This window comes from Antechinus flavipes, chromosome 4 (assembly GCF_016432865.1).
Source record: "Antechinus flavipes isolate AdamAnt ecotype Samford, QLD, Australia chromosome 4, AdamAnt_v2, whole genome shotgun sequence".
Lineage (NCBI taxonomy): Eukaryota > Metazoa > Chordata > Mammalia > Dasyuromorphia > Dasyuridae > Antechinus > Antechinus flavipes.
In genome coordinates, this window is record NC_067401.1 from 166,517,170 (window position 1) to 166,542,610 (window position 25,441).

Below are 25,441 nucleotides of genomic sequence, written 5' to 3' on the forward strand. Positions count from 1 at the left end.
ATTTCATGTACATAATTATTCTGTTAAGAATGAAAAAGAGCCAATAACTGAATAACACTGGCTCAGAGGGATAAGGTTTTAAATATGATTTTAACAAATTTTAAAATATAGTTAAGAGATCCACACTTAAAAGTGGCATAAGATTTGGGGTTAGGGATATACAGAGGAAAAAAAGGAAAGAAGCATCATGAGTATTAAATGCATCTTTTTATGTTAAGTGACAGTATTTGCTGACATGGGAATCTGAGAGGAACAGAATAGGACCAGGAATTTAATGCAAATCAGCAAGACCAGTTACCTTCATTACTGGCTGGGCAAAATATTTGGCACTCCAATCACAGAATCCTGTCTGCATTGTGGCTGAAATGAAACTTTTGTGTCCAACAGTGTCATCTGCATCATCAGTGGTCTTCCAAGAGGAGAGAAAGAAAGAATAAAGAAATAATTTTCAATCTGGCATCCAAGAAAACCATTACTATGTGCTTCTTTCTATTATTTTATGTTTCATTTCTGCAATTAAAAATTCGGATATTCCTGAATCTGACTGTAACTTCTTATTATTTCATCTTTCCCTATGCCTCAACTCCCGTAAATCCATTCTTTGCCCTTCTTAATGCCTTTAATCCATTCACTCCTTGGTAGGTTGAAAGGCCATTATCCTTTTTCTGATTCATTTTCCTCTATTCTTGAATCCCTTGGTTGTATTACCATATATCCCTTGCCAAACCTCAGCCCTGAATTATTCTCACTATCTAATTCCTAAACTATTATTCACATGCTGCAGAATAGAGGTGATGGAAGTCATACAACTTCCTCTGAAGAGATACATTATACATGTATGTTGTTCAGCTCCATCTGGCTCTTACTGTGGTAAGGAAATCCTCTGAATTTTCTCTAATTGTTTCTCGATTTCACTTTTTACAAAGGCTATTTTAAACTTTCTCTTCTTTCCTCAAATCCGAATATCTCTAACCCACTCCTAACCTCTATAACTGAGGACCTGTCCTTTTCATTTATTGAGAACATTGAGGACATCTCAGATAAGCTTCCTCTTCATTTCAAAACACTCTGACATGATCCTCACTTCTCTTGCCTTTCCTTCAGGTTCTAGCAAAGAAGACCACTCTTTCCATGTACCCTTGATTATATATTCTTTCTATTCTCCATGAAAATGAAATTTTATTAATGCTTCCCCTCAATATTTTTCTACCTACTGGTTCCTTCTCTACTGCCTTCATTCATACTCAAATCTTTCCCCTCTGTCTATTCTTAAAAAAAAAATCTTCATTAGACCCCAATTTCTTAAGATATCTCTTCTCATTCTTAGCCAAGTTCCTAAAAATTATTTCATGAACTCTGCTTTTATTTTCTCCTTTCTCATTCCTCTACCTTTTGTAATTTGGCATCTAAACTCATCACTTATCTGAAACTGATTTCTCCAAAGTTCTCTAAACTATAAAATCTGATGGCTTTTTCTTAGTCTTAATTGTTCTTGATCTACTTGATGTATCTGACAGTGTTGACTTCCTTCTCCTGGATACTTTCTCTTTTCTCAATTACCGTGACTCTATTCTCCTGGTTATCATTACACTTATATGACTGCTCCTTCTCAGTCTCTGTTGCTAATTCATAATCCATATCATTATCCTGTCTGTGTGTTCTTTTAATAATCTATCCTAGGCTCCCTACTTCTCTTTTTCTATACTCTCTCTTACTGAACTTACAGATTTCCACGGTTTAATTATCAGTTCTATGCAGGATACTCAAAGATTTCTACGCCCAGCTCTCTTCTATGAGCTTTAACTACACAACAATAATAGCCTATTGCACATTTCACACTATGTGTCAGAGAGACATTTTAAGTACCATAAATCCAGAATTGAACTCTTTACTGATCTTCCCAAACTTTCCTTTCTTTCAGTCTCCCAGGTTCATGACCTGAACATTATCTTTACCTACTCCTTCTTCACCTTCTTTTCCACCTATATCATCCATTTCATCTTCAGTGACCAAATCCCTTCCACATCCCTTCTACCTCTGACCCTTTCTTTATTCACATAATTACTATGTTAGTTCAGGTCCTTCACACACTTAGATGACTGGAACTGTTTCAAGTCTCTCTCTATGTCAGGCCATTTTCCACTCTTCTGTCAAGTGATTTTCCTTAGGTATGAGGTGCTGACTATATGATTCCTCTACTCAATCAACTCCAGTAGTTTCCTTTCCCTTCTTATCCTTTCTTTCTAGTATTAGTAAACATCACTATTCTCTCACATGACATGATCTAGCCAAACTAACTTTCCTCTCTGTTTTCACTACCTTTTACTTATTCTTTATATTTAATCTGTTTCTATGCATATACATGCTGGTTGCTACCATATTAAAACATAAGCTTCTTGTGAGTACAGATTCTTTGCTTTATTATATGTATATCCCCAGTAGCTAAAACTATGTTGCCTAGAACATAGTATTGCTTAATAAATACTTATTGATTCTTTAATGATAAGCAACTAGACTTGGAAAATACACAAGAGGGGGTAAAAAAAAAAGAACAATTTTTTTCAGGTAGGATTTGAAACTCAATTATGGCAGCAATTTAGGGATGTGTTTGTGTTGGAACAATCAAACAAAATGTCTGTTGCTACTCATGCCAAAATTGGAGTCCAGAAATGTTAGCCAATGATAAATATAAATACAAGCTTACATCTGGCTTGATTTCTTGATGAGATGAAGCAGCAGCTGCCATTATGTCAGGTTTTTTCCTTAGGATAGCTAAGCCTCACACTTGGTGCTATTTGGCAATCTACTACTGAGCAGCCTAGGATTGAATAGCAAGTGGTACTTTTAGTTAGGAACAAGGTACAGTTGCTGCATGACATTTGTAAAATTTTGTCCTGCCAGCATCATGCTTAGCTGGTATGATAACCACTTTTTAATCTACTGAGCACAATGACTCTCTTCACAGTTGTTTTCCTTCTCCCCCTTTCATCATGGACTCTGCTAACTCCTACACTATTCAGAGATGCAGAATGCATCTCACAAATATGACCATGCTATAGCCTCACTCAATTTACATAGATGCATTTGAGATAGCCTGAAATCTCATTTGTCCCAGTGATCTTGGCATAGGAAGCCAGAAAAAGATCACACATATTTGTCAGGAATCATTTTATGATCATGTAATAGACATGATCCTGACATGTTCTCACCATGTGAATTAAAACATGAAGCTGTCTTTTCGGAATGTCTTTTGAAGTGTGTTGAGAAGGAAATAGCATCAGTTTATGCAAAGCAATTGAATGTTTAAGAAAAATATGCAGATTAAATGATTCTATTCAATGTTAAAATTGTCCCATCAAGTGTTGTAAAATATTTCTTCACAAAAAGAAAAATCATTTTTACTATTTGGCTTACTTTATAGAAGTTATTAAGAAGAGAGCTGGACTAGTGGCAGCAGCATTAAGATAAATGCATAGTGCAATATAATATTTATAAAGGATATGATGCTTCAAAAAATAGGGCAAGATGTGTATGTATGCAAAAGACAAAGAAAGGAAGGGGTAATCTGACTAAATGGACTAAGCAACAGAAAAGACTTGGATGAGTTGTAGGAAATATGTTAGATACAAACTGAGTGATGTGAAGTTACTTATATCCTAATGCCCTTCTTTTAAAATCTGAGAAAGAGGGACATCAATCCTTGATTATGCACTAATTAGAATGGATCTAAAGGACTTACAGTAAAATAATGAGTCCTAAGAAGGCTTTGTCAAATAGTAAAGGTGATTGCTGATTGTTGTTTTTTACCTGATCTGGGCCCTTGTCAAACATTTTTCGTGTCCTGGGGAATTGGTGGGAGTGAGGTGTATATTGTACACCCATGGCACCCACATTAGCTGGTCTTCCTGATGGGATGTCCCGACTGCCTGGCTGCTTAGTCACATCATTAGTGAGGCTGGAGCTGCTGGTACTGGATGTTGGAGGGGAGCCTCTGCCAGAGGGAGAAATGTAAGAAATGAATATGATGTTTTACATAAAACATTTTACTTAAAAATAAAACCTTTCATTATACCCCACCTAGATCTCATAGAGAATCTAAGAGGTCATTAGTTTAGCCCCTTGTCTCTAAATTGTTGAATATTACTATGTAGTGTAACAACTTAATTCCTTTCCCAACTAAGTCTTTTTCATAGAAAATTAGTATAGCAATATATAGGCAAAGAGCAACCAAATTAACAGCCAAATGAATCTTCTATTTTTATTAGTAAGAAATACAGAATAATTTATGATGTTTTATCTGCATCTGTCATTCAATTAAATTACTCCATGAAATACATTATTGTCATAGGGAAAAGTCTTGCCATAAGATTTCTAACTGGGGGGTGTTACTATTGCCTTTCACAATTTTATAAGAACACTAAGGACGTATTTTACTATTATATTATGTGCAAACAATAAACTAACCTCAACTTGGAGAAGACCTCTGGGAATGAGGAAAATGTATTGGTGGGAGAGAGAGGAAGGAAGATTATGGAAGATGGAGATGGGGAAGAAATAGACAGTATAAAAAGAGATCACAGAAAGAGAGGAAATACTAAGAAAAAAATAAATTAAGGGAGTGAAAGGCTCTAAATCAGTAAAACAACTTACCCAACTTGGTGAATGTGCATGCCCTTGTTGGTAGGGCTAGCTGGGGCAGACTGAGTAAGAGAAGAAGTGTCAAGGATGCGCTGAGGACGGGCATTGACAGTGGCCTGTAGAAAAAAGGAACAAATGGCGTTAAAGGCTAATCAATCAATGTGCAAATATTTATTAAGAGCTTTCTAAGTGCCAGGCACAAATATAATGAATCTTTCCTCCCAAAGAGTATACTTACATTCTAATGGAGGAGATGACAAGGATAAGCAGAGGGACTAAGATAGGGACTGGACCTATGATTCCATTAGTGAAGGAAACTTCCTATACCTACCAATTCAGGTGGTACCTTCTTAGTACTTTCAGTCTTTTAGAGTTGCCTGAGGAATTTGAAGGTTAAATGAATAGCCCAGGCTGATGCAGCATATGAAGATAAATCCAGAATAAATATAAGGATAAATATAAATTAATACATAATTATTAAATACCATGTAGTTTGGGAAGGAAGACACTAACAGTTTAGGGAATCAGAAGATTTCATATTGGAGGTGGTGCCTGAGCTATGTTTGAAAGAAGAGAGGGAAAGAAGAGTAACAAGGTCATTGGTTCCATTATATATCTCTACAATTACAAACTAATAAGCATTTTTTAAAAAGAATTTTGTCTCTAATAATACATGAGCTGTGAACAAGGTGCAATTCTTGATTTTCACTTACTTTATTATTTTCAAATTCTAAATCAATCTGATTTAACAAGTATTTACTAAATGCATATTCTGTGCAAGGTCAAGTACTAAATACTCTATACTAAGTACTGGGGATACAAAGATAAAAGGAAAACCAGTCCCTGTTCTTACAATTTACTAATTTTTCAGTTGGGATCCAATAAGTTTTAATAATAGCAATTATTTGAAAATTGTTATATACTATTTTAGTTTAGACTTTTCATCACCTCGTGCTTAAACTACTGCAATGGTTCCTAAGAAACATTCCACTGCTCTCCTTTCTGAATTCTATCTTTGAAAACAATATTTCCAGACACTGTTACATTGTTGGTAGAATTGTGAATATATCCAGCCATTCTGGAGAACGATTTGGAACTATGCTCAAAAAGTTATCAAACTGTGCATACCCTTTGATCCAGTAGTGTTACTACTAGGCTTATATCCCAAAAAGATCTTAAAGAAGGGAAAGGGACCTGTATGTGCACGAATGTTTGTGGCAGCCCTCTTTGTAATTGCCAGAAACTGGAAACGGAGTGGATGCCTATCAATTGGAGAATGGATGAATAAATTGTGACATATGAATATTTTGGAATATTATTGTTCGGTAAGAAATGACCAGCAGGAGGATTTCAGAAAGGCCTAGAGAGACTTACATGAACTGATGCTGAGTGAAATGAGCAGGACCAGGAGATCATTATATACTTCAACAACAATACTATATGATGATCAATTCTGATGGACGTGGCTCTCTTTGACAATGAGATGAACCAAATCAGTTCCAATAGAGGAGTAATTAATTGAGCCAGCTACATCCAGTGAATGTAGTGTGGGGGATGAGTGTGAACCACATAGAATTCCCAATCCCTCGATTTTTATCTGCTTGCATTTTTGATTTCCTTTACAGGTTAATTGTACATTATTTCAAAGTCCGATTCTTCTTGTGCAGCAAAATAACTATATGGATGTGTATACATATATTGTATTTAACATATACTTTAACATATTTAACATGTATTGGTCTACCTGCCATCTGGGGGAAGGAGGGGAAGAAGTGGAACAAAAGGTTTTGCAATTGTCAATGCTGAAAAATTACCCATACATTTATCTTGTAAATAAAAAGCTATAAGAAAAAAAAAAAAGAAAATAATATTCCTAGGACAAAGGCTGAAATATGTCACTTCCCTAAACACACACTCTCTGGTGGTTCTCTATTGCCTCTGGCATAAAATTCAAACACCTTACCCTAGAATATGAATTTTCTACCATTTGGTTCCCCTCTACCTTTCCTACCTTTCATTCATGATATTACTCATTACACTCTCTCTTTTTCCTGAACTTGGCTTCAAACCAGTAGTAAATGATCTTTCTTTTCTTAAAGTACTTTTGCATTTACTTATTTGTGCATATGTAAGTTTCCAGAAATTGTTTTGTTGGGTATTGGGTATCTCCTACACTAAGCACAGAACCTTGGACATCCTATTTATAGGATATGTTGAATTGGAAAAATAAAGTTACAAAATGGTTAAAAATGAAACAAAGAAAAAATTGCAAGGGTGGTAGGAAGAGTTTTAACTTCTGGAGCAATAATGAGCTGTTCCTTCTCAAATGCAGCAAAAAGTATGTCATATGTCCTATCACATACAAGCATGTGTTATAATTATTTATTTTGTAGGACATGTCTTTGTCCATCCTCTTTTCTTCCTCTACCTATGTGTATTAGAGTGTATAAGAGATTGGAATAGACACTAATTATGAGACTATTATAATGACTTAGCCTAAGGTAGTAGTCTTGGGGGATGCTAGGGAGATAGAATTGATGAGTTAGGAAGTAACTGGATAGGGAAAGTAAGGTTAAGGCAGAATTGAGAATATTTTTGAGATTGAAAAACTAGGTGACTAGAAGAATGGTGGTATCCATAAAAGAAATATAGAAATATCTAAATATAGAATAAGAAGAGAATATAATGGAAAGCATTGAGAGCAAAGCTCTGTTTATGCACTCACAGCCCACTGGAACACACAGCAAAAGGCAGTAGCTGTATTTAAGACTACTTTCTATCCCTACATTTCTCAGTTCTCTGAGACAAATTCTCAATTTTCATTTCTCCTCTTTTTTCCTCCTCCCTCAGATGCCTAAGCTCTCATATCACTTTTGCTTTCAGACAAATCCTCTTGAATATTGTGGTTCTCATTTTAAGAACATATGAGTAGAGGCAGAGTCATATAATATATCGTGTATTACTCAAAAAGGAAAAAAACAGAATGTCTATGCTCTGAAGAACAAAGTTGGGCACTTGAGTTGTCTTGCAAATGTATTATCTGCCTCTGTTCTTGTTTAAAGCCATTTGAATATGATATCTTTTGCTCCTTCCTAAAAATATAGTTCTTTTAAGAATTATTTTGCCTTTTCTGTGAATGGGAAAGTTTAGTATGGCACAGAAATAATTATTTGGGAATACAAAAGAAAATACATATTGGAAATAGTACCTAGAACTATAATTAAGTCAGAAATTCAAGGCATGGGACCCATGTCCCAAGCTAGATCTCTATCATTTAAGGTGGTTTATATTCATTTTGCTCCCCAAGAGATTTACAAAATCCTTGGAGAATTTGGTTAAGGCAAACAACTATAATAAAGAGTTTTCTACTATTTTTTTCTTGAAGAAAAAAAGAATTCATCTGCAAAATAAGCTCTCGTGTCTCAGTTCCGTGACTTAGTGAGAAAACACTTGTTCATCTTAAAATAATCTATTTCATGCCACAGAATTTTTTTCTTTCTGCATTCTTTCTTCATTAAAAATATAATTTTTGCCTATAATGCCTGAAATAGCTTAAAAAAAAAAAAACCTCTGAATACCTGCCCCAGGTTGATATAGTATAGACCAGGAATTACTTGTGAAAGTTCTGATCTGAATATGTGCAATATGTAACTAGGGAAGTAACTGGAAGGGTAATTAAGCCCCAGGACTTTTGAAGGAGCACATTGATGGAGCCATTCTGGGAAGTTGTTTCATTAATGAGTCAAACCCATGAAGTTCTACTTAAAGAATCTAAGGCTTTCTATAATTGTATCCAACTGTGTTGCCATTAGCATTTGGAAAAACTAGAGAAGACAATCATTTTCATTTTTGTTTTTATTTTATCTATTTTATGGATTTAAAATGTTTTCTTCAGATTTACTTTAATGCTGAACATTGTGAATGACAGGAAAATAGTCAATATTGTAAAGCTTCCTTCTTCTGGAGCTTGCAGGATTCAAAATTCCAATACAGAAAAATAATCTATGCCAGTTTAAAACTTGACATTCAGGAGGGCAGGACTTCTTTGTTTTGGAATTTAGTACAGATTTGAAAACTTGAAGTCTGCTTTAGGGTTTATAAATGGTAGGGAAATAATAAATAAACAGGACTGTTTATTGGCAAGTGGATTGCTTTTATTTTTAAAACATTAAAACATTTGCAAAGTTTTTTTTTTTTTTTTTTTTTTTTAAATAATCAGCCAGCACAGTTTTAAGGGAGAAGCTCAGATCCACTCTGGATATCCAAAGTCATTAAATTTCAAGGACTCTCATGACACCTGCTTTTAAGGGACACAGCTGAAGAAACAATGTCAGATTAAAAAAAAGAAAACCCCAAACCAAAACATCTATTTAACAAGACCTTTAACTGGCAACTTCCTACATATCTCTATGTCTTCATGAATATATAACATCTTCCAAGTAATCTAATTTTTCATTCACAAGTGTCAATTAGTAGTTAAGAACTTTGGAAAGGCAACCAGGTTCATTTTAAAAAAGACAAATTAATTACAAAATTCTTCATTTAAATAGCATCAGAGCTTACAGGATTCAGTTTAGCAAACATTTATTAAGTCTACTTGCTGTGTACAGAACACTGAGTTAGTCAGAACTGGAAAGAAAATAAAATTAAGGTAAGACAAGGTCCCTGGCTCACAGGACATGGCATATACACAAAATGCTATAATAGAAAAACAATATATGAGAGGTACAAAAATGCTATTTTGGCAGTAAGGTTGCTATGGCCAAAAATGAAATAAGATTCTTTAATATAAATAAAAATCTTTTCCTCTGTAGAATGTAAGCTCCTTGAAGGCAGAGATTTTAAATTTTTGTCTTTGTATCCTGGGTTATTAACATAGTGAGAGACACAAAGACACTAAATAAATGTGTATAGAATTGAATCCTTGCCATAAGCCTGGAAACCAGGATTTAACAAAATAACTTCATCTCACGCTCCTCTCCAAAGTCTAAAGAGAAATATATTTCAGATATAGGGGAGAAATTTAAACTAAGAAATTGTCATTTCATCTCACATTGATCATTTGGGAATAATTTTTGACTGCTCTTCTCCACACTTACAAGAAAATAGTTAAAGCCAGAGGAGGAATACTTTGTTGTTGAACTGCAAGACTTCACCAAAATTCAGCAACCTTTCAATTATTTAGGGAATATAAAAACTCCAACAATCACTGCCTTAGACAATGACTCACTACCCAACTTCTCAGACACTCAAGAGATGATCCCCTTCTTAATGCGCAATTCCATTCTACTCTGTGGATTCATCAGCCCCACAAAATCTACAATGAAATCCCAACAAAAAAAATGAGTGGGAGGTACCAGGTTCTTAACTCACTTTTCTACTTCAGGGCTTCCCAACATCACTAAGGAATAGGATTTCAGCCTTGCGTGAATGGATTTTTGTTTTTTCCTGGCTTCTACCTTTTCTGGATCATTACTATTATTTTAGAAAGTAAATTATAGTAAGTTTGCTTTTTAACTTATCTGACTTCTTTAATGACGTCTTCTGATTGATCTGACAATCACAGACTGACAACTAATTCTTTACTGGTTCAATTAACATTTATTACTTTTTTACTTAAAATAGTGATATCAACCTCAAACAGAAACAGGGTAACTAAACTATACATAAGAATTCCTAAATGCTACATATTGACTCAGAAAATCACAAATTAACATTATTTTTGTTTCACTGTATTTGTATTTATTTTATGAAATATTTTCCAGTTACATTTTAATCTGTTCCATGATGGGAGTGTCAAGCTTTGTGTGTGAAACCTCTGACTTGCATGTAATTAGGCACAGAAGACAACGATTAGGTCTCAGAACCACTAAAACTAGGTTTTATACCTCTGACATATATTGCTTGTGTGATCCCATATAAATCACTTAACTTTTCAGTGTTCTAGATAATTCCTTAATATTTGAAGTTTCAGAGAAGGTGGTAAACTGCATGATAGAAGAAGTTACTTCATTTGGGAGTTTCCTATACCAATGAAATCACAGGTTCAACAAGGCTATGCAAGGATCAGTGTTGAAAAATTATCCGTGCATATGTTTTGAAAATGAAAAGCTTTAATAATAAAAAAGAAATAAAATAAAAATTCTTAGCATTTTCTTTTTCACCAATTATATGTAAAATTATTTTAACATTCATTTTTAAAACTTTGAGTTAGAAATTTTCTCTCTCCTACCTTTCCTTCCCCACTCTTTTCACTGAGAAGGCAAGCAATTTGATATAGGTTGTACATGTGTAATCATACAAAACATATTTCCATAAGTTATATTGTCAAAGAAAACACTAAAAAAAAACTCTATAGAGCTTAAATACTATGTCATTATAATGGCATAGTAGAAAAAGTGCCAGATGAGAAATCAGTAGACCTTAATATAAACCTTAGTTCAGATATTCATTGGTTACTGATGATGAACAAGTCAGTTATTTTCTTTTAATCCCTATTTTCATCTGTGAAATGAATATAATAATAAATGTTACTTCACAGAGTTGTAGGGATTTGTGAACCCTAAAAAAAAGAATTCACTCAATCGATATTTATTATGTACTATGTGCTGGGCACTGTTCTAGGTGTTGGAGATACAATACAAAGAATAAAGCTGGTTCTACTCATAAGAGCTTCTATAAAAATAGAAAAATAAAGTGTTTTTTAAAAGCAAAAAAAAAAAAAAGAAAAAAAGAAATCACAGGTTCAGTTTCTATGCACATTCAGTTTCTACTCACAAGGAGTTTCTATAAAAATAGAAAAATAAAGTTTTTTTTAAAAGTGAAAAAAAAAAAAAGAAAGAAATCACAGTTCAGTTCCTATTCCTATTCTTTTTATCAGTCTTTTAGATGAGAAATACTTAACTATTGTTTTTATTTTAGGGAAGAGCTAAGGTGAAATATCTATTTCAAGAAAGAAATATAAATAAGGAGGAACTTTCCAGGAGATAATTTCAGATTCTAGAACTCAGTAGACTAGATGCTCCCTGAACCTAAACAGATAAGGACTTATCTATGACATATTCTCCTTGTCAATTCTTGCTTTTGCTTTTCTATGTATACTTTATCCTGGATTTAGCCATCTTAATAAATGGCACCATAGAATTCTTTTAGCATTTTGTGGCTATAATCCATACTTTTCCCTATGTAATAAGCTAACTTCCCTTTCTGATCAGATATGTCCTTGTGAATGCCTTGTTTTTCTTATCTCCCACAAATCTTTATGGCTGTCACTTACTTATACTAACACTGAAATTTCCCATTTTAATTTGGGATCATTTGCAATCTTTTTTTTCTTCCAAGAATGATAATCATTAAAAGAATATGGTAGTAATTGAAGGGATGCCCACCAATTGGAGAATGACTGAATAAATTGTGGTATATGAATGTTTTGGAATATTATTGTTCTATAAGAAATGACCAGTAGGATGAATACAGAAAGACTTGGAGAGACGTACATGAACTGATGCTCAGTGAAATGAGCAGAACCAGGAGATTATTATATACTTCAACAACAATACTACATGATGATCAATTCTGATGAACATGGATCTCTTCAACAATGAGAGGATCCAAATCAATTCCAATTGATCTGTAATAAACAGAACCAGCTATACCAAGAGAAAGAACACTGGGAAATGAGTATGCACCACAACATAACATTTCCACTCTTTCTGTTACTGTTTGCTTGCATTTTTGTTTTTTTCTTCTCAGATTATTTTTACCTTCTTTCTAAATCTGATCTTTCCTGTGCAACAAGATAACTGTATAAATATGCATGTATATATATATACATATACATATATATATTATATTTAACATATACTTTAACATATTTAACATGTATGGAACTATCTGCTTTCTAGGGGAGGGGGTGGGGAGGAGGAGAAAAGTTGGAACAGAAGGTTTTACAAGGATCAATATTAAAAAATTATCCATGCATATGTTTTGTATATAAAAAGCTATAATAAAGAATACAATTTAAAAATAATAATAATAAAAAAAATTATGTAATTGAAATAAATGTAAAATGATGTTTTTTCAAAAAAAAAAAAAAGAATATGGTAGTTAAATTGATTATTGAACATTTTTTTTTCATGGTTGGATTGCCCATGACTTTTTTGTGTGTTTGAAAATCTCTAAAAATATGTAGATATAGATCTAGATCTATCCAAATATAAACACAAAATACATTATTTTAAGACTGTATTTTGTTTGAGTCTAAAGTTTTTTCTATATAGTACTATCTTATATTTTATGAAAATGGATCAGCTATGTCTCCTATCAAAGTGCATGGTATTTACCTCTCAATTTTAAAATAAATCATGAGCTATTATAATATTCCATTATATGGTATAGTGGAAAAAGTCTTGAAGCCAAGAGGACCTGAGTTCAAATTGGTCTTAGATATTTATTAGCTATGTGACCCTGGACAAGTCACTTAACCCCAATTACCTCAGCAAAAAAAAAAAAAAAAAAAAAAAAAAATTTAAAAAAAGCAATAAATTAGGTCTGTTGACCCAATAACCCCTATAAATCCCAGAGAAGGCCATCAATCAGAAGGGTGAAACTTACAGACTCAAAAATATTTAAAGAAGCATTTTTTTTCCAGTAGCAAAAAAGTGAAAACAAAAGATGCCCATAATTGGGAATTGGTTGAACAATTTATGCTATGTGAATGTAATGGAAAGTTATTCTATAATAGTACGTAACAATATAATCAAATCAGAGAAACCACAAAGAGGTAAACTGATGCACTATGAAATGAGTTGAAGCAGGAAAACAATTTATATAGTACCATAAGAAAAAACAACTTTGAAAACATATCAGAGCAATCAATCATGACTAGAGAAGAGTAATGTTGTTAGTCACAAGTTGGAAAAATGATGATGGAGTAGAGGAACAGAATTAAACAGATTCTGAAGTATATACAATGTAGTGAATTGTATGGCTTGACTACATTTATGTGTTGCAAGAGAAAGTTGCTTGGGGGGAGATAGTGGGGATTGTGACAGAAATGAAAAAAAAAAAACAAAAAGAAAAGAAAAAAAAAAACAAAAAAGTTATTTTTAAAAAATCTGTTAAATTTAAAATAACAATAAAAACCAAATGAACAACTTTATAGTTTGCTGTACAATTTTTTTTTTTTTTTTTTTTTTTTTTTTGCTATTGTACTCTGGAATGTTTAAGTCTGCTGGTCATTTAAAAATTTATAAAAAACATTTAAATTTAAAACAGAAGGTATGGAATCAAGATTTTTTCACCTTTGCTTAAGAAATCTTCAGCCTCTTTCATTCTTGGATGTCGAAGCACATATTCCAGATTGTTGCTGCTGTTGCTATATTCCCTTGGTCCTAGCTTCTTATTGAAGTCACAGAGTATTAAAAGTAATTCTGACTTAGTTTGATGAGTTATATCAAGGTGCTCATGTAACTTCCCTACTTCTTTATCCTCTACAATAGATGTTGGTGCATTAGCTGCAATTGTCTTCATGGAATGTTGATACCAGTTAGCATTTATATAGCACCTTAAGGTTTGTTTGTAAGGCATGTTATATATTATCTTATTTGGTTCTTACAATTAGGTAGGTTAAATGTTTTATCATTATCCCTATTTTAGAGACGGGGAAAATGAAACCAAGAGAGTGGATAAGGGATTTGCCCAGGGTCACACAGCTAATAAGTGTCCTGTTGAAACTCAGTTCTTCTTGACTTCAAGTGTAGTACTCCACACTATCTAGCTACTTATAGTCTATATGAGAAATGTAAAGTGGGAAGAACAAATGTATCAAGAAATAATCTTTATTAATACAAAATAAAAAGGCACAAGCCTTTGGTACAAAATGAAACTACTAACTCCTTTAGCAGTTCTCTGTCCATTTAATTGTAACTTTTTTATGTCTTCTGGTTTCATTTATAATAAGAATGTCAATAGTGGTATGCTTCAGTTCCTTCAGAAACTGGACAGTTTTTCCTCTCACTGGTTGTAAGCAACTATATATCAAGAATATGGTTAAAATGATGCTTTTTTAAGATTCCTGTCATTCTTAATATCCTCTGTCAATTTTCAATCACTCTGCTATTAATAATGTAAATGTGAAGAGGATGCTCAGGTCCGGGACTATTCTGTACATTTGTCCACTTCATGGGTTTCCTTGACCAAAAAAATCCATCACTTAGTGATGCTAAGCTGCATCATATTTAGCTACGTTAACCTTGGGACAGTAAATACAATCTAATGTATACTTGAAAGCTTTCCTGTTTGTGTTCTCTTGATAAAGCATTCAAGACTCAGGGTCACTTCCATATTATTATAAAAAACTAGAGTCGGGATTTTGACCAATTACAGTGATTAGGTGTGAGGAATAGTGTGTTGTATGAAGTGAGTCTTTGGGTCAATACATCCAAATATTCAAATATAAATGCAAAAATGCTTTTTGAAGCCAAATAAATTATACTGTTTATTACTGACTTCTTGAGAATATACCACAATTCAGCTCTCTTATGTTAATGAAGACAATTGCAAGTGAAATGGTGTACATTCCTGTTTAAGAAGTAATACTAATTCTACTTTCTATGTTTCCCAATTCTTCATAGTAGTCAATTCAATGTGGAATGGCTATCACTAGGATAATATGTTATCACATAGAAAAAAATATAAAGGCTATATGTCTAAGTCCAGCAGCAAAGAGAAATAACAAATCAATACCACTGAATGGGTCTGAGTGAGCACTAGATTTCCTGTTGGACAAACGGAAACAGTCCATTTTTAAGCTACTAAAATAAGCTTTTAGCTATGTTGCCTTAAAGACAGCAGGTGTTCCAGCACAGAGGAATCAAACATGAAGCCCATAGTGCTCATGAGTGCAGCCTAAAACAAACTTTCAACCAAAAAAACATAAATAATGATTGGTTTTCCAAGTGAATATGAAGCTTGCAGGGATCTTTTGTACAGTTTAGTGGTTGCCAGTTTTATTTGAGTTTGTTCTATTAGACTTTCTAGTTAGTTTTTTTAAATTTAGGATATGTATTCACTATATTGATTCCTGAAGGGAAAATAAAGGATTTATCTTAGCTTGCATATACTAGTAAGAGTAATTGTAATGCCTCAGACAGGCAGCATTTACACAGGGGAGAGAAAGGGAGTTGTAAAGCCAGAAGACTTAGATTCAAGTTCCATTTCTGATACATATCAACTGATTAACCCTATGCAAAGTCATTAATCTCTCACTCTTATAAGTTGCTGAGATATAGATGATGCACAATGGCAAAGGTGTGCATCACCAGAAATTCCCCATATTAATGAATCATAACCATAACACTATATAATAGCTAACATTTACATAATGATATAAGAATTTTAAAGTGATTACATTTATCATCTCATGATAACAGAAAACAGAAATGGAGGAAAATGTTTACATTTGAAAAATGATGGTGTGAGAGAGGTTTTGGATGTAAGGATACTTTGAATGCCTGGTGAAAGAATGCATATTTTCTTTAACTAATAAGAGAGATGTGGAAGGGTTTTGAGCTAAGGAGTAACCCAGTCAGATGTGTTTTAGAAATATTATTTTTGGAAGAAGTGTGAGAAGCAAACTGATAAAAAAAGGATTGTGCCTAGAGAAAATTCATTGGGAGGTTACTATTAGTCCAATTGAAAGGTAATAAGTATTTGAAATACAGTAATAGCAAAGAGGATGGAAAGAAGGGAGGGGTAAACTGGAGAGGTATTTAAAGTCTTTGGCAGGACATAGGGCTGAAAGAGAGAAAGATCAAAGTTGGTTCTAAAGTTTAGACTCAGAGTAAGTGTAAAAATGGTGATACCATCAAAAGATAATTTTGTTTAGAGATATCATTCTGACTGCATCCAGCTCTTTGCTTACTGCAGCACTTCTTCAAAAAAATCCAAGGCCACCCAAAACAAGATGAGCTGAGCAATTCACACAGAGAAAACTGAGTTGAAGGAGGACACATGTTGCCCAGATTATGACACCATGGATAGGTACTGCAGATGAACAATGAGATAAACCCAGAACTGAAGAGGAAGAGAGGGGAATGGGTTAAATTTGGGGAATTACACAGCACTTTCAATCATCCCAAATTGTTGTTTGACAGCAAGGTCTAATTTTCTAAAACTAATATTCACTTGGTGATGCTAGTAGCTTTGCTGCTAGCTAAAAGCTGCCAAATTAGCATGAGCTTTCAAGTTGCAAAAGGATCAAAATTTGAGGTGACCTAAAGATTAAGAAAAGGATGTATGATGGGTATAAGTAGAATTTTGCAAAAAGTGAGATTTTCAGGATAAGTGGTATAAAAGATCATTATAAATATGGCTGCCTGAAAGAGACGGTGGGGCCTATCACGCAGGAAGAGAGAACAACAGACAGAGACTCAAGTGTTACACTGGCATTTATGAAATATAAGAAGACTTAAAAAATAGTCAATAGAAGAATTTCTAAACAATAAGACAACAATCACACATATTGAGAAGGCATGAATGTGTAAAAATTGACACGAGAAGAGCATCCCTACATCTATTAGGTCCTAGACCCAGATATGCTTTAGGATTAAGATGTTTCTATCTCACAATCCCATTATGTAGGTGAATCTCAAAGATGGCAAGATTGTTGAATGATAAACTGTGCAATAAGGACTGAAAATAGCATTGGAAAAGGAATATAATAGCAATAAAAAAGGAGTAATGGCTTAGGCGTATATTCTCCTAATAATAGGCAGGGGAATTAGGAACACAAGAGATAGAGCTTTCAATTCTAGTATCTCTCTCTTGTATTGGACTTCCATGGCCATTCTTTTAGATACTGTAATCATCTTCTGGCTGGTTTTCCTGTCTCTACCTTTTAGAATCTTTCCCTCACTGCCAAATCAGTCTTTTAAAAATTTTTATTAATATCTTTTGTTTTGGCATCACCTTCACCTTCAAATGCATCCCTCCATAATCCCTTCCTCAGAGGGCCATTGCTGTAACAAAGAATGAAAAAGAGGGAAAAAAGTGATTGATTCAGCACCTAAGCCTGACAATATATGGTACTTCATACCCATACTTCCTCATATCCAAAGCAATTTTTCTAATACTGAAATATTTTGTACTAATTCAACTGTTTGTTGAATTAAAATAATTCAGAGTTCATCAAACCATAGATATGGAGTTAAAAGTGAAACCAGAGGTCATTAAAAAAAAAATCACCTCAGTAACTGATTCAGTAATTGAATCACCAAAATCATATAATTTTAGAACTTGGAGGACTTGAATGTTCTAACTCTCTTAGAGATGAAGGAAAGTTTGATTTAAAAATCTTAGTAGCTTCCTATTGCCTAAAAAATAAAATACAAAGGATAGTTTAGTATTTCAGGTATTGCATAATCTGGTACAAATTTACCCTTTTAGATTAACTTCACATTCTCCTTTTAACCTCCTTTTAAACATTCTATATTCCAGCTAAACTCCCTGATCACGTCCTGTCTTCTTCTCTTACCTCCATGTTTTTGTACTAGCTGAACAACATGCCCCTGGAGCTTAGCCTGCTGAAATCCTCCAGCTTCCTTTAAGGCTCAAGTCAGGTGTCACCTTTTCTCTGAAAATTCTTTGGTCCTTTCCAGCTAAAACTAATCTTGGCCTTCTCAAATATTTTTTATCATACTTGTCTGGATTTTTCCTATGATCTAATCACATTATGCAAGCATAATACAGAAGTATCATACTTACTTTTATATATTTATATATGTGTTATTCTCCTGTAAGAGAGTATAAACTCATTGAGACCAGAGATTGCTGCTTTTGCACAAAGGGATAAATTGAATATGCTTAATTGTGAAATAGAATTATAACAAACCTTCTAAATTAGCTACAAAATTTTCCTTTTTTGGCATAGCAATGTGCAAGCTGAAAAAAAGTAAACTTTGTAGAAAAACTATCCTTGTATTATGATATAAGGAGAAATGATACCCACGAGGAGCATATCTTGAGGTCAATAAGCTCTAAGATCCATGCACTTATTTTTAAAAAATAGGTTGGTCTAGGTGGGGCTAAAATAATTTGAAATGAATATTAGTTGGATTTTACAAAAAGATTTTTAAAATATAATTTGGCTGAACCAACAACAACAATCTGGGTTTAATTAATAAAAAAAGTTCAAAACTACAAAGCTGGTTTGGTTTCAAATTATAATTTTTGTCACCAAATTTGCTCCTCTTTCTGAATTCTCATTTTTTGTTAATAATTTCATCCTTGCAAGTCAGTCACCCATTCTTCAAACTTCAGTGTCTTTCCTCTTTCTTATTACATACATTTAATCAGCTGTCGAATGCTATTGATATTACAATCATCATGCTTTTCACATCTATCCTCTCCTTTCCTCTCAGCTGCCACCGTTTTCATTCAGACCCATCATAACCATGGAACTGTACTACCAAAATATGGCTTCTAGCCTTTCTAAACCCTTCTATTAAAAAAATTTATTTTTTTTAAATTATGAAAGTGACAAACATTTGCAAACATAAACATTTCAATATGCAAAAATGTATTTATATATAAACTACGAACTTCTATAAGATAGTGTGCTTTTTAAAAAAGTATATTAAATTTGATGTAATAATGACAAATTGCTCTGTTTCAGTATGTTCTCTTTTGTATATTTTAAATGTTTTGATCTTCCTACCTTCCTTCCTTTCTTTCTTCCTTCCCTCTGAATCTGTCCCTTTAAATAATTTTTAATAGTGTAATAACATCCCCAAATTTTTATGTATAAGAATCATTTGGCTAGTCTTCAATTAATAGGTACTCCCTTTATGAGTTATTTGCTTTCACAAAAAAGGACACCTATAAGGTTTTGTTTTTTGGTAATATGGGTCTCTCTCTGTCTTTGAATTCTGGGTGAATAAGCTTAGTAGTGGTATTGAGGGATCAAAGTTTAGTGACATTTCAGGATATAGTTCGAAATTGCTTTCAAGACTCATTGGATCAATTCATGGCTTTTATCAATCCCTCCAACAATTGTGATTTTCTTTTTCTGGCCTTTTTGACAATTTGATGGTTCTGAGATGGAAGATCAGAGTTATTTTAATTTGTATTCCTATTATTATTAATGATTAGTGGCATTTAAAATAGTGGCATTTAAAATGGTGCAGTAGATAGAGCACCAGCCTTAAAGTCAGGAGGACCTGAGTTCAAATCTGGTATCATACACTTAACAATTCCTAGCTGTTTGACCCTGGGCAAGTCACTTAATCCCAATTGCCTCAGCAAAAAAAAAAAAAAAAAAAAATCTTTAAAAAATTAATTTAAAAATTTTTATTTTCTCTCTCTTATATCTCTTTCTCCCTCTCCCCTACCAGGATACACAAAAAGAAAGAACAACAAAACCCTTGCAACAGATATGCATAGTCAAGCAAAATAAATTCACACATTAGCTGTGTCTAAGAATGTGTGTCTCCATCTGAATAATCTGTCCACCTTTGTTCAAAGATGGGTATCATTTTTCATTAGTTCTCTGGAATCACTGTCGGGAATGCATGGACCAAAGTTCTTAAAGCAGCTACTGTTCTTGATTGTGTAGATAAACATATTTTACATATGAGACCTTTAGCAGAAAAATCTGATGCAAAGACTTTATTTCCAGTTAACTGTTTTCTTTCTAATTCTAACTGCATTGGTTTTGTGTATAAAAGCTTTTCAATTTTATGTAATCAAAACTGTCCACTTTATCTTCTGATTAGTTAAGAACTTTCTATATAGCCAGAGCTTTGAAAGGTATTTACTTATCTTCTCTAATTTATTTATGATAAGAGTTTTTATTTTTAGGTAGTGGATCTATTTTTTACAATACATCTTTCACACTGCTGCCAAAGTCATTTTTCAGATTATTATCAGCACATAGTCTTACTCTCTTGCCTAAAAACCTTGAAAACCTGCCTAATTCTTAGTGAATAGAAGTTCAAGATTTTTAGCACTGGTATAAAAAGAGCCTCCAAATGTTCAGGTTTCAGCCTATTCTGGGAGCTTTTTCTTATATCGGACCACTTCATATTTTTTATTATTAAGCCAAATCAAAACACGTGCCATAGATATACCAACAACATTGCCTAGACAGCTAAGACATAGTGTTGGACTTGAGGTCAAGAAGGTCAAGAAGAAGTTTGATTCTTAACTTGGATACTTTATTAGCTGTGTGACTTTGGAAACATCAATTAACCTGTTTTAGTCTTATTTTTAAAATGGGAATAATACTAGCATCTGTTTTGGAGAGTTGTTGTGAGTATCAAATGTGATTTTACATATTATATATTAATTATATATTAAGTTTTGTAAACTTTAAAGTGTTATATAAGCTTGCTATCATTGTTATATTATATATGTAGTATAATTATATTCTACACTTTTCCCTCATTATGCCTTCACTAACATTGTTCTTAATCCCTGGCATACCATTCCCCTATCTTTATCTGCTGAAATTGTATCTATCTCTGCAAGCCTAATTCTAATGCCATCTAATTCCATGAACAATTTTCTAGTGTCCATAAATAGAAGTAACTCTTCTCATTTCAAAAGTTGTATAACAAATGATTTGTACCCTTTGTAATGAGCTTATGTTTTATTTTGTTTTATGAGCCAATATGACAGATATGTAAACCATATGGTTGTTCTTGATCTATGTGAGACTTGAGCTAAAATCATGCTTTGAGACTTTTCTTTCTAACTTAGAACCCTTAACTCTGTTCTTTGTTTTAACTATTACTTTAAACCCCTCCTTCTACTTCTCTAGTTTTTTCCTAAGCAATCTTTCTCGTACTGATTACACTCTCCTTCTTCTCCTATTCTAGCACTTGGTAAATCAGTTATACTCTATATAATCCTCTGTGCTTGAATTCTTTCTCCTTTGTCTTATTACCAATTAGACTGCCAAACCTCACCTTTCAATTACTGCCTTTCCTATTCCTGTGCTGTTGAATGGAGCTGAAGAAAATCTCAAAATCAAGCCAACTGGGTCCATTACAAATATATATTACACAATCTCAATTGGACCTTCTTTGGAGAGGTAACTCATTTGTGTTTCTGGAATCAGCTGATTCTTCCACTCTCCACAGAGGAATTCCAAACTTATTTATTTCTTTTCAAGGGCACTCATGGCACCTACTTCTGCTACCTTCTCAGGTAAGGACCTTGCTTTATATTTCACCTACAAAATAAGATTCAGCTCCCTGATTTGGTCTACCAAACTTTAGTGCTTCTCTTACCTCCAGGATCAAATATAAAACCATTTACAACCTTACCCCTTCCTATTTTTCTTAATTATGTCTTACTTTCTTCCCTAGGCTTTCTTGTTGTTTCTCACACATGGCATTGTATCTCTTGGCTTTTCATTGACTATCTTCCCGTGTCTTGGAATGTTCTCTCTCACTTCCATCTCTGGTTTCAAGACTAAGCTCAAAGTCTGTCTTCTGTAGCAGGCCTTTCCAAGTCATCTTTCCTTCCCTACTGTTTTCCTTTTAAGATTATGTTCTCTATAAATGTCTTATGTGTAAAATAATTGTGAATATGTTTTCTCCTCCAGAGCTGTCGGAGGGCACAGACTGTTTTTACATCTCTTAATAACCCCAGTATTTAGTACAATGTAATAGAATGCTTAGCTCAAATAAAAGAGGCTTGTTAACTAACTGAAAGAGAAATACTAACTCTGTGATGCTGGACAAATCATTTAATTTTTGCCCCAGGCAATTCCTTTAAGACTTACATAATAAATATGTCACTCACCAAGTATTTTGGGCAAAACTAGTCCCTGTCCTAAAGGGCTTGTATTCTACAATGGGAGAAAAACATGAAAATCACATACAAGATGTATAGAGAAAAGATGGAGAGTAGTCTCAGAGGTACTAATAAGAAGGGAGGGAGAGGACTATGAGAGGTATCTTGTGAAAGATTAGACAAATTTAGTCTTGAAGGAAATTAGGGACACTAAGAAATGAATTAGAGAGCAAGCATTCTCAGTCCAGGGGGCAGTCAATGCAGAGGAATCCCAAGTTGTTCAATTTGGTTGTAGAGTATGTAGAAGGGAATCAGGATCAATTAAGATGGAAAGGTAGGTTTATAAAGGGTTGTAAATGATCTTCTGTCATAAGATCTTTCTTTTGATCTTTGAGTCAACTGGAAAACATTGGATTTTATTGATTATGGGGGTATTAATATGGGAGGTATTCTAAAGTCAATACTTTGAGAAAATCACTAGGGTTGTGGTGGTGAGCACAATGGCATAGAGTGGTGAGCAACATGTGGTAGGGAAATCAAGACAGGTTTCTATATCTATTTAGGCAATAAGACCTGAAGTACAGCAATTGCTGTGAGAATAAAGAGAAGGGATGCATCTATGAAATATTATGAAAAGATGACAAAATTTGGCAAAAGAAGAAGAGTCAATTGGAGAATGGCTGAATAAATTGTAGTATGTGAATTATATGGAATATTATTGTTCGGTAAGAAATGACCAACAGGATGATTTCAGAAAGGCCTGGGGAGACTTACACGAACTGATGCTGAGTGAAATGAGCAGGACCAGGAGATCATTATATACTTCAACAACAATACTATATGATGATCAGTTCTGATGGACCTGGCCATCTTCAGCAATAGGATGAACCAAATCAGTTCTAATGGAGCAGTAATGAACTGAACCAGTTACATTCAGCGAAAGAACTCTGAGAGATGACTAAGAACCATTACATTGAATTCCCAATCCCTATATTTTTACCCGCCTGCATTTTTTATTTCCTTCACAGGCTAACTGTACAATATTTTGGAGTCCAATTCTTTTTATATAGCAAAATAATGGTTTGGACATGTATATTTATTTTGCATTTAATTTATACTCTAATATATTTAACATGTATTGGTCATCCTGCCATCTAGGGGAGAAGGTGGGGAGAAGAAGGGGAAAAATTGGAACAAAAGGTTTGGCAATTGTCAATGCTGTAAAATTACCCATGCATATAACTTGTAAATAAAAAGCTATTAAAAAAAAAAAAAAAAACGAGGGAAGAGTCAGACCAATAGTGCAGCAATATTCCTGGGAGACTGGGAAGATGGTGGGGAGCTATCAGTAATAGGCAAGTTCACAAGAAAGGGTGTGAATTCTTTTCAGTAGACAGAATCTGGATTAGTAAAGGGAGCTTCCACATGGAGAATTCCTTAGTCTAATGGAATCAAAGGCTGAGAACCCAAGTTAATTGTCTTAAGAGTTATTTGATTAGATGCAAGTATTCTCTCTCCTACTATAATGTTAGCTCCTATAAGTAAACTATTTATTTACCTTTTTTAAAAGCTCTCAAAGTGCTTAGCACTTTGGTGTATAGTTAATAAATATTGACTAAATAAGTGAGGTAATATTCTAATCTTTCAACGGACAATAATAAGGCAGTACAAAAGGTTTTATATGTCAGTGATTTGCACCCATAGTTTGTAAATTTGCCAAGCACTTCTAAATTTGGAATGTAAAATTGAAAAACCTAAATCATTTTTGTATATATGTGTAAAATTTTGACACATACAAGAAAAATTATTTCCAACAAATTTGAAGAGTAAAAATAACAATGGGAAAACTGTTTCCAAGTGCAGAAGGATCCAATTAAGATTATTAGAGGTTCATTAAAATTTCTAAGTAAGATGATAATAGGTGCTAACTTGATTTGAATGTCATATTGTAAATAAACAGTAAACTATGATGTGAGCACATTTAGAACATATCCTACTATGCATTTATTTTTTTTTTCTTGTCTTTTCCCTCCTTAACTCTAGCTTTGCTCACACCAGTTGTGTAGCCATTAATGTCTACTTGGCACTATGTCTATATTTCTCCTAAGTGTTTTTTTGTGTGTTCTTGTCTCTGGCTCTTTTTCTTCTCCTTTCTTTCTCTTTCCCACTCTACCATCTGTCTTTCTTCTTTAATATGCCATTATATGAAACTGAAATGTATTTTTCATTATTTGCTTTACTTGATAGATTTTATGTTTTCAACTCTTAATTTGAAAAGCTGAAGAGTAGTATGTTTTATATTTTTCTCTTTGAAAAAGAATTTCTTAATGCTGGAATAGAAAAAAAAATCACCTCTATTTGGCTGTTATTCTTCATATAATTTTGGCTTTTCAAGTTACTTAATTTTCTTTCACTTAGATTGATAGAGCAGAAAGATGATTCTCTTAAGTGTTCTGGGTGGGAGGGCCCATCTGTGATGAAAATATCAAGTACATATAATCCATAATGGAAATTTCCAGGTTGACTTATTATCAGATATTTTAGAAGAATGCCATCTTTTTGATGGCAAGGGATTCAGAGAAAAACGTCCTGTGAAAGCATTTATTTTCTGTTTCTAGGATGCAGTACCATCTCTCAGAGGATCCTAAAATTTTATGCCCCAAAGGGGTCATCAAGGTTATCTGGTTCAAGCCTCTCATTTTACTGGTGGAAAAACTAAAGTCCAGAAAGGGTTTGCCCAGCCTGAAGAAATCAGAATTTACATCTGCATTATTCTTATTCTTTTTCTTTTTAAATGGAAAGAGAATAATTGCTAAGATAAGATATTAAAACTTGGTTCACAATCCTGCATGTGATGCATAAGTTTATTTATGCTTAATAGTCAGAAAGCTAAATAATTAGCATTATTAATCAGAAATGAAAAGCCAATTTTCATTATGCATGCTCATTTAAAAAAAACACAGGGGTGCTTATGGGTACACAGGATGCCACTTTAATTGTAGAT

At 33.4% G+C, this 25,441-nt stretch overlaps 1 protein-coding gene across 3 annotated transcripts in view; it reads right to left on the reverse strand.

Annotated features, from left to right (window-relative positions):
* Positions 1 to 25,441, reverse strand: part of RPTOR (regulatory associated protein of MTOR complex 1) — a 551,396-nt gene that overhangs the window by 95,322 nt on the left and 430,633 nt on the right. For all 3 annotated transcript variants that reach the window (XM_051995401.1, XM_051995400.1, XM_051995399.1), the window contains 3 exons: positions 4,651 to 4,754; positions 3,808 to 3,991; positions 299 to 409 (listed from right to left, as the gene is read on the reverse strand). In XM_051995401.1, coding sequence (XP_051851361.1) covers positions 299 to 409; positions 3,808 to 3,991; positions 4,651 to 4,754 — 399 coding nt within the window. The remainder of the gene's footprint in view (positions 1 to 298; positions 410 to 3,807; positions 3,992 to 4,650; positions 4,755 to 25,441) is intronic.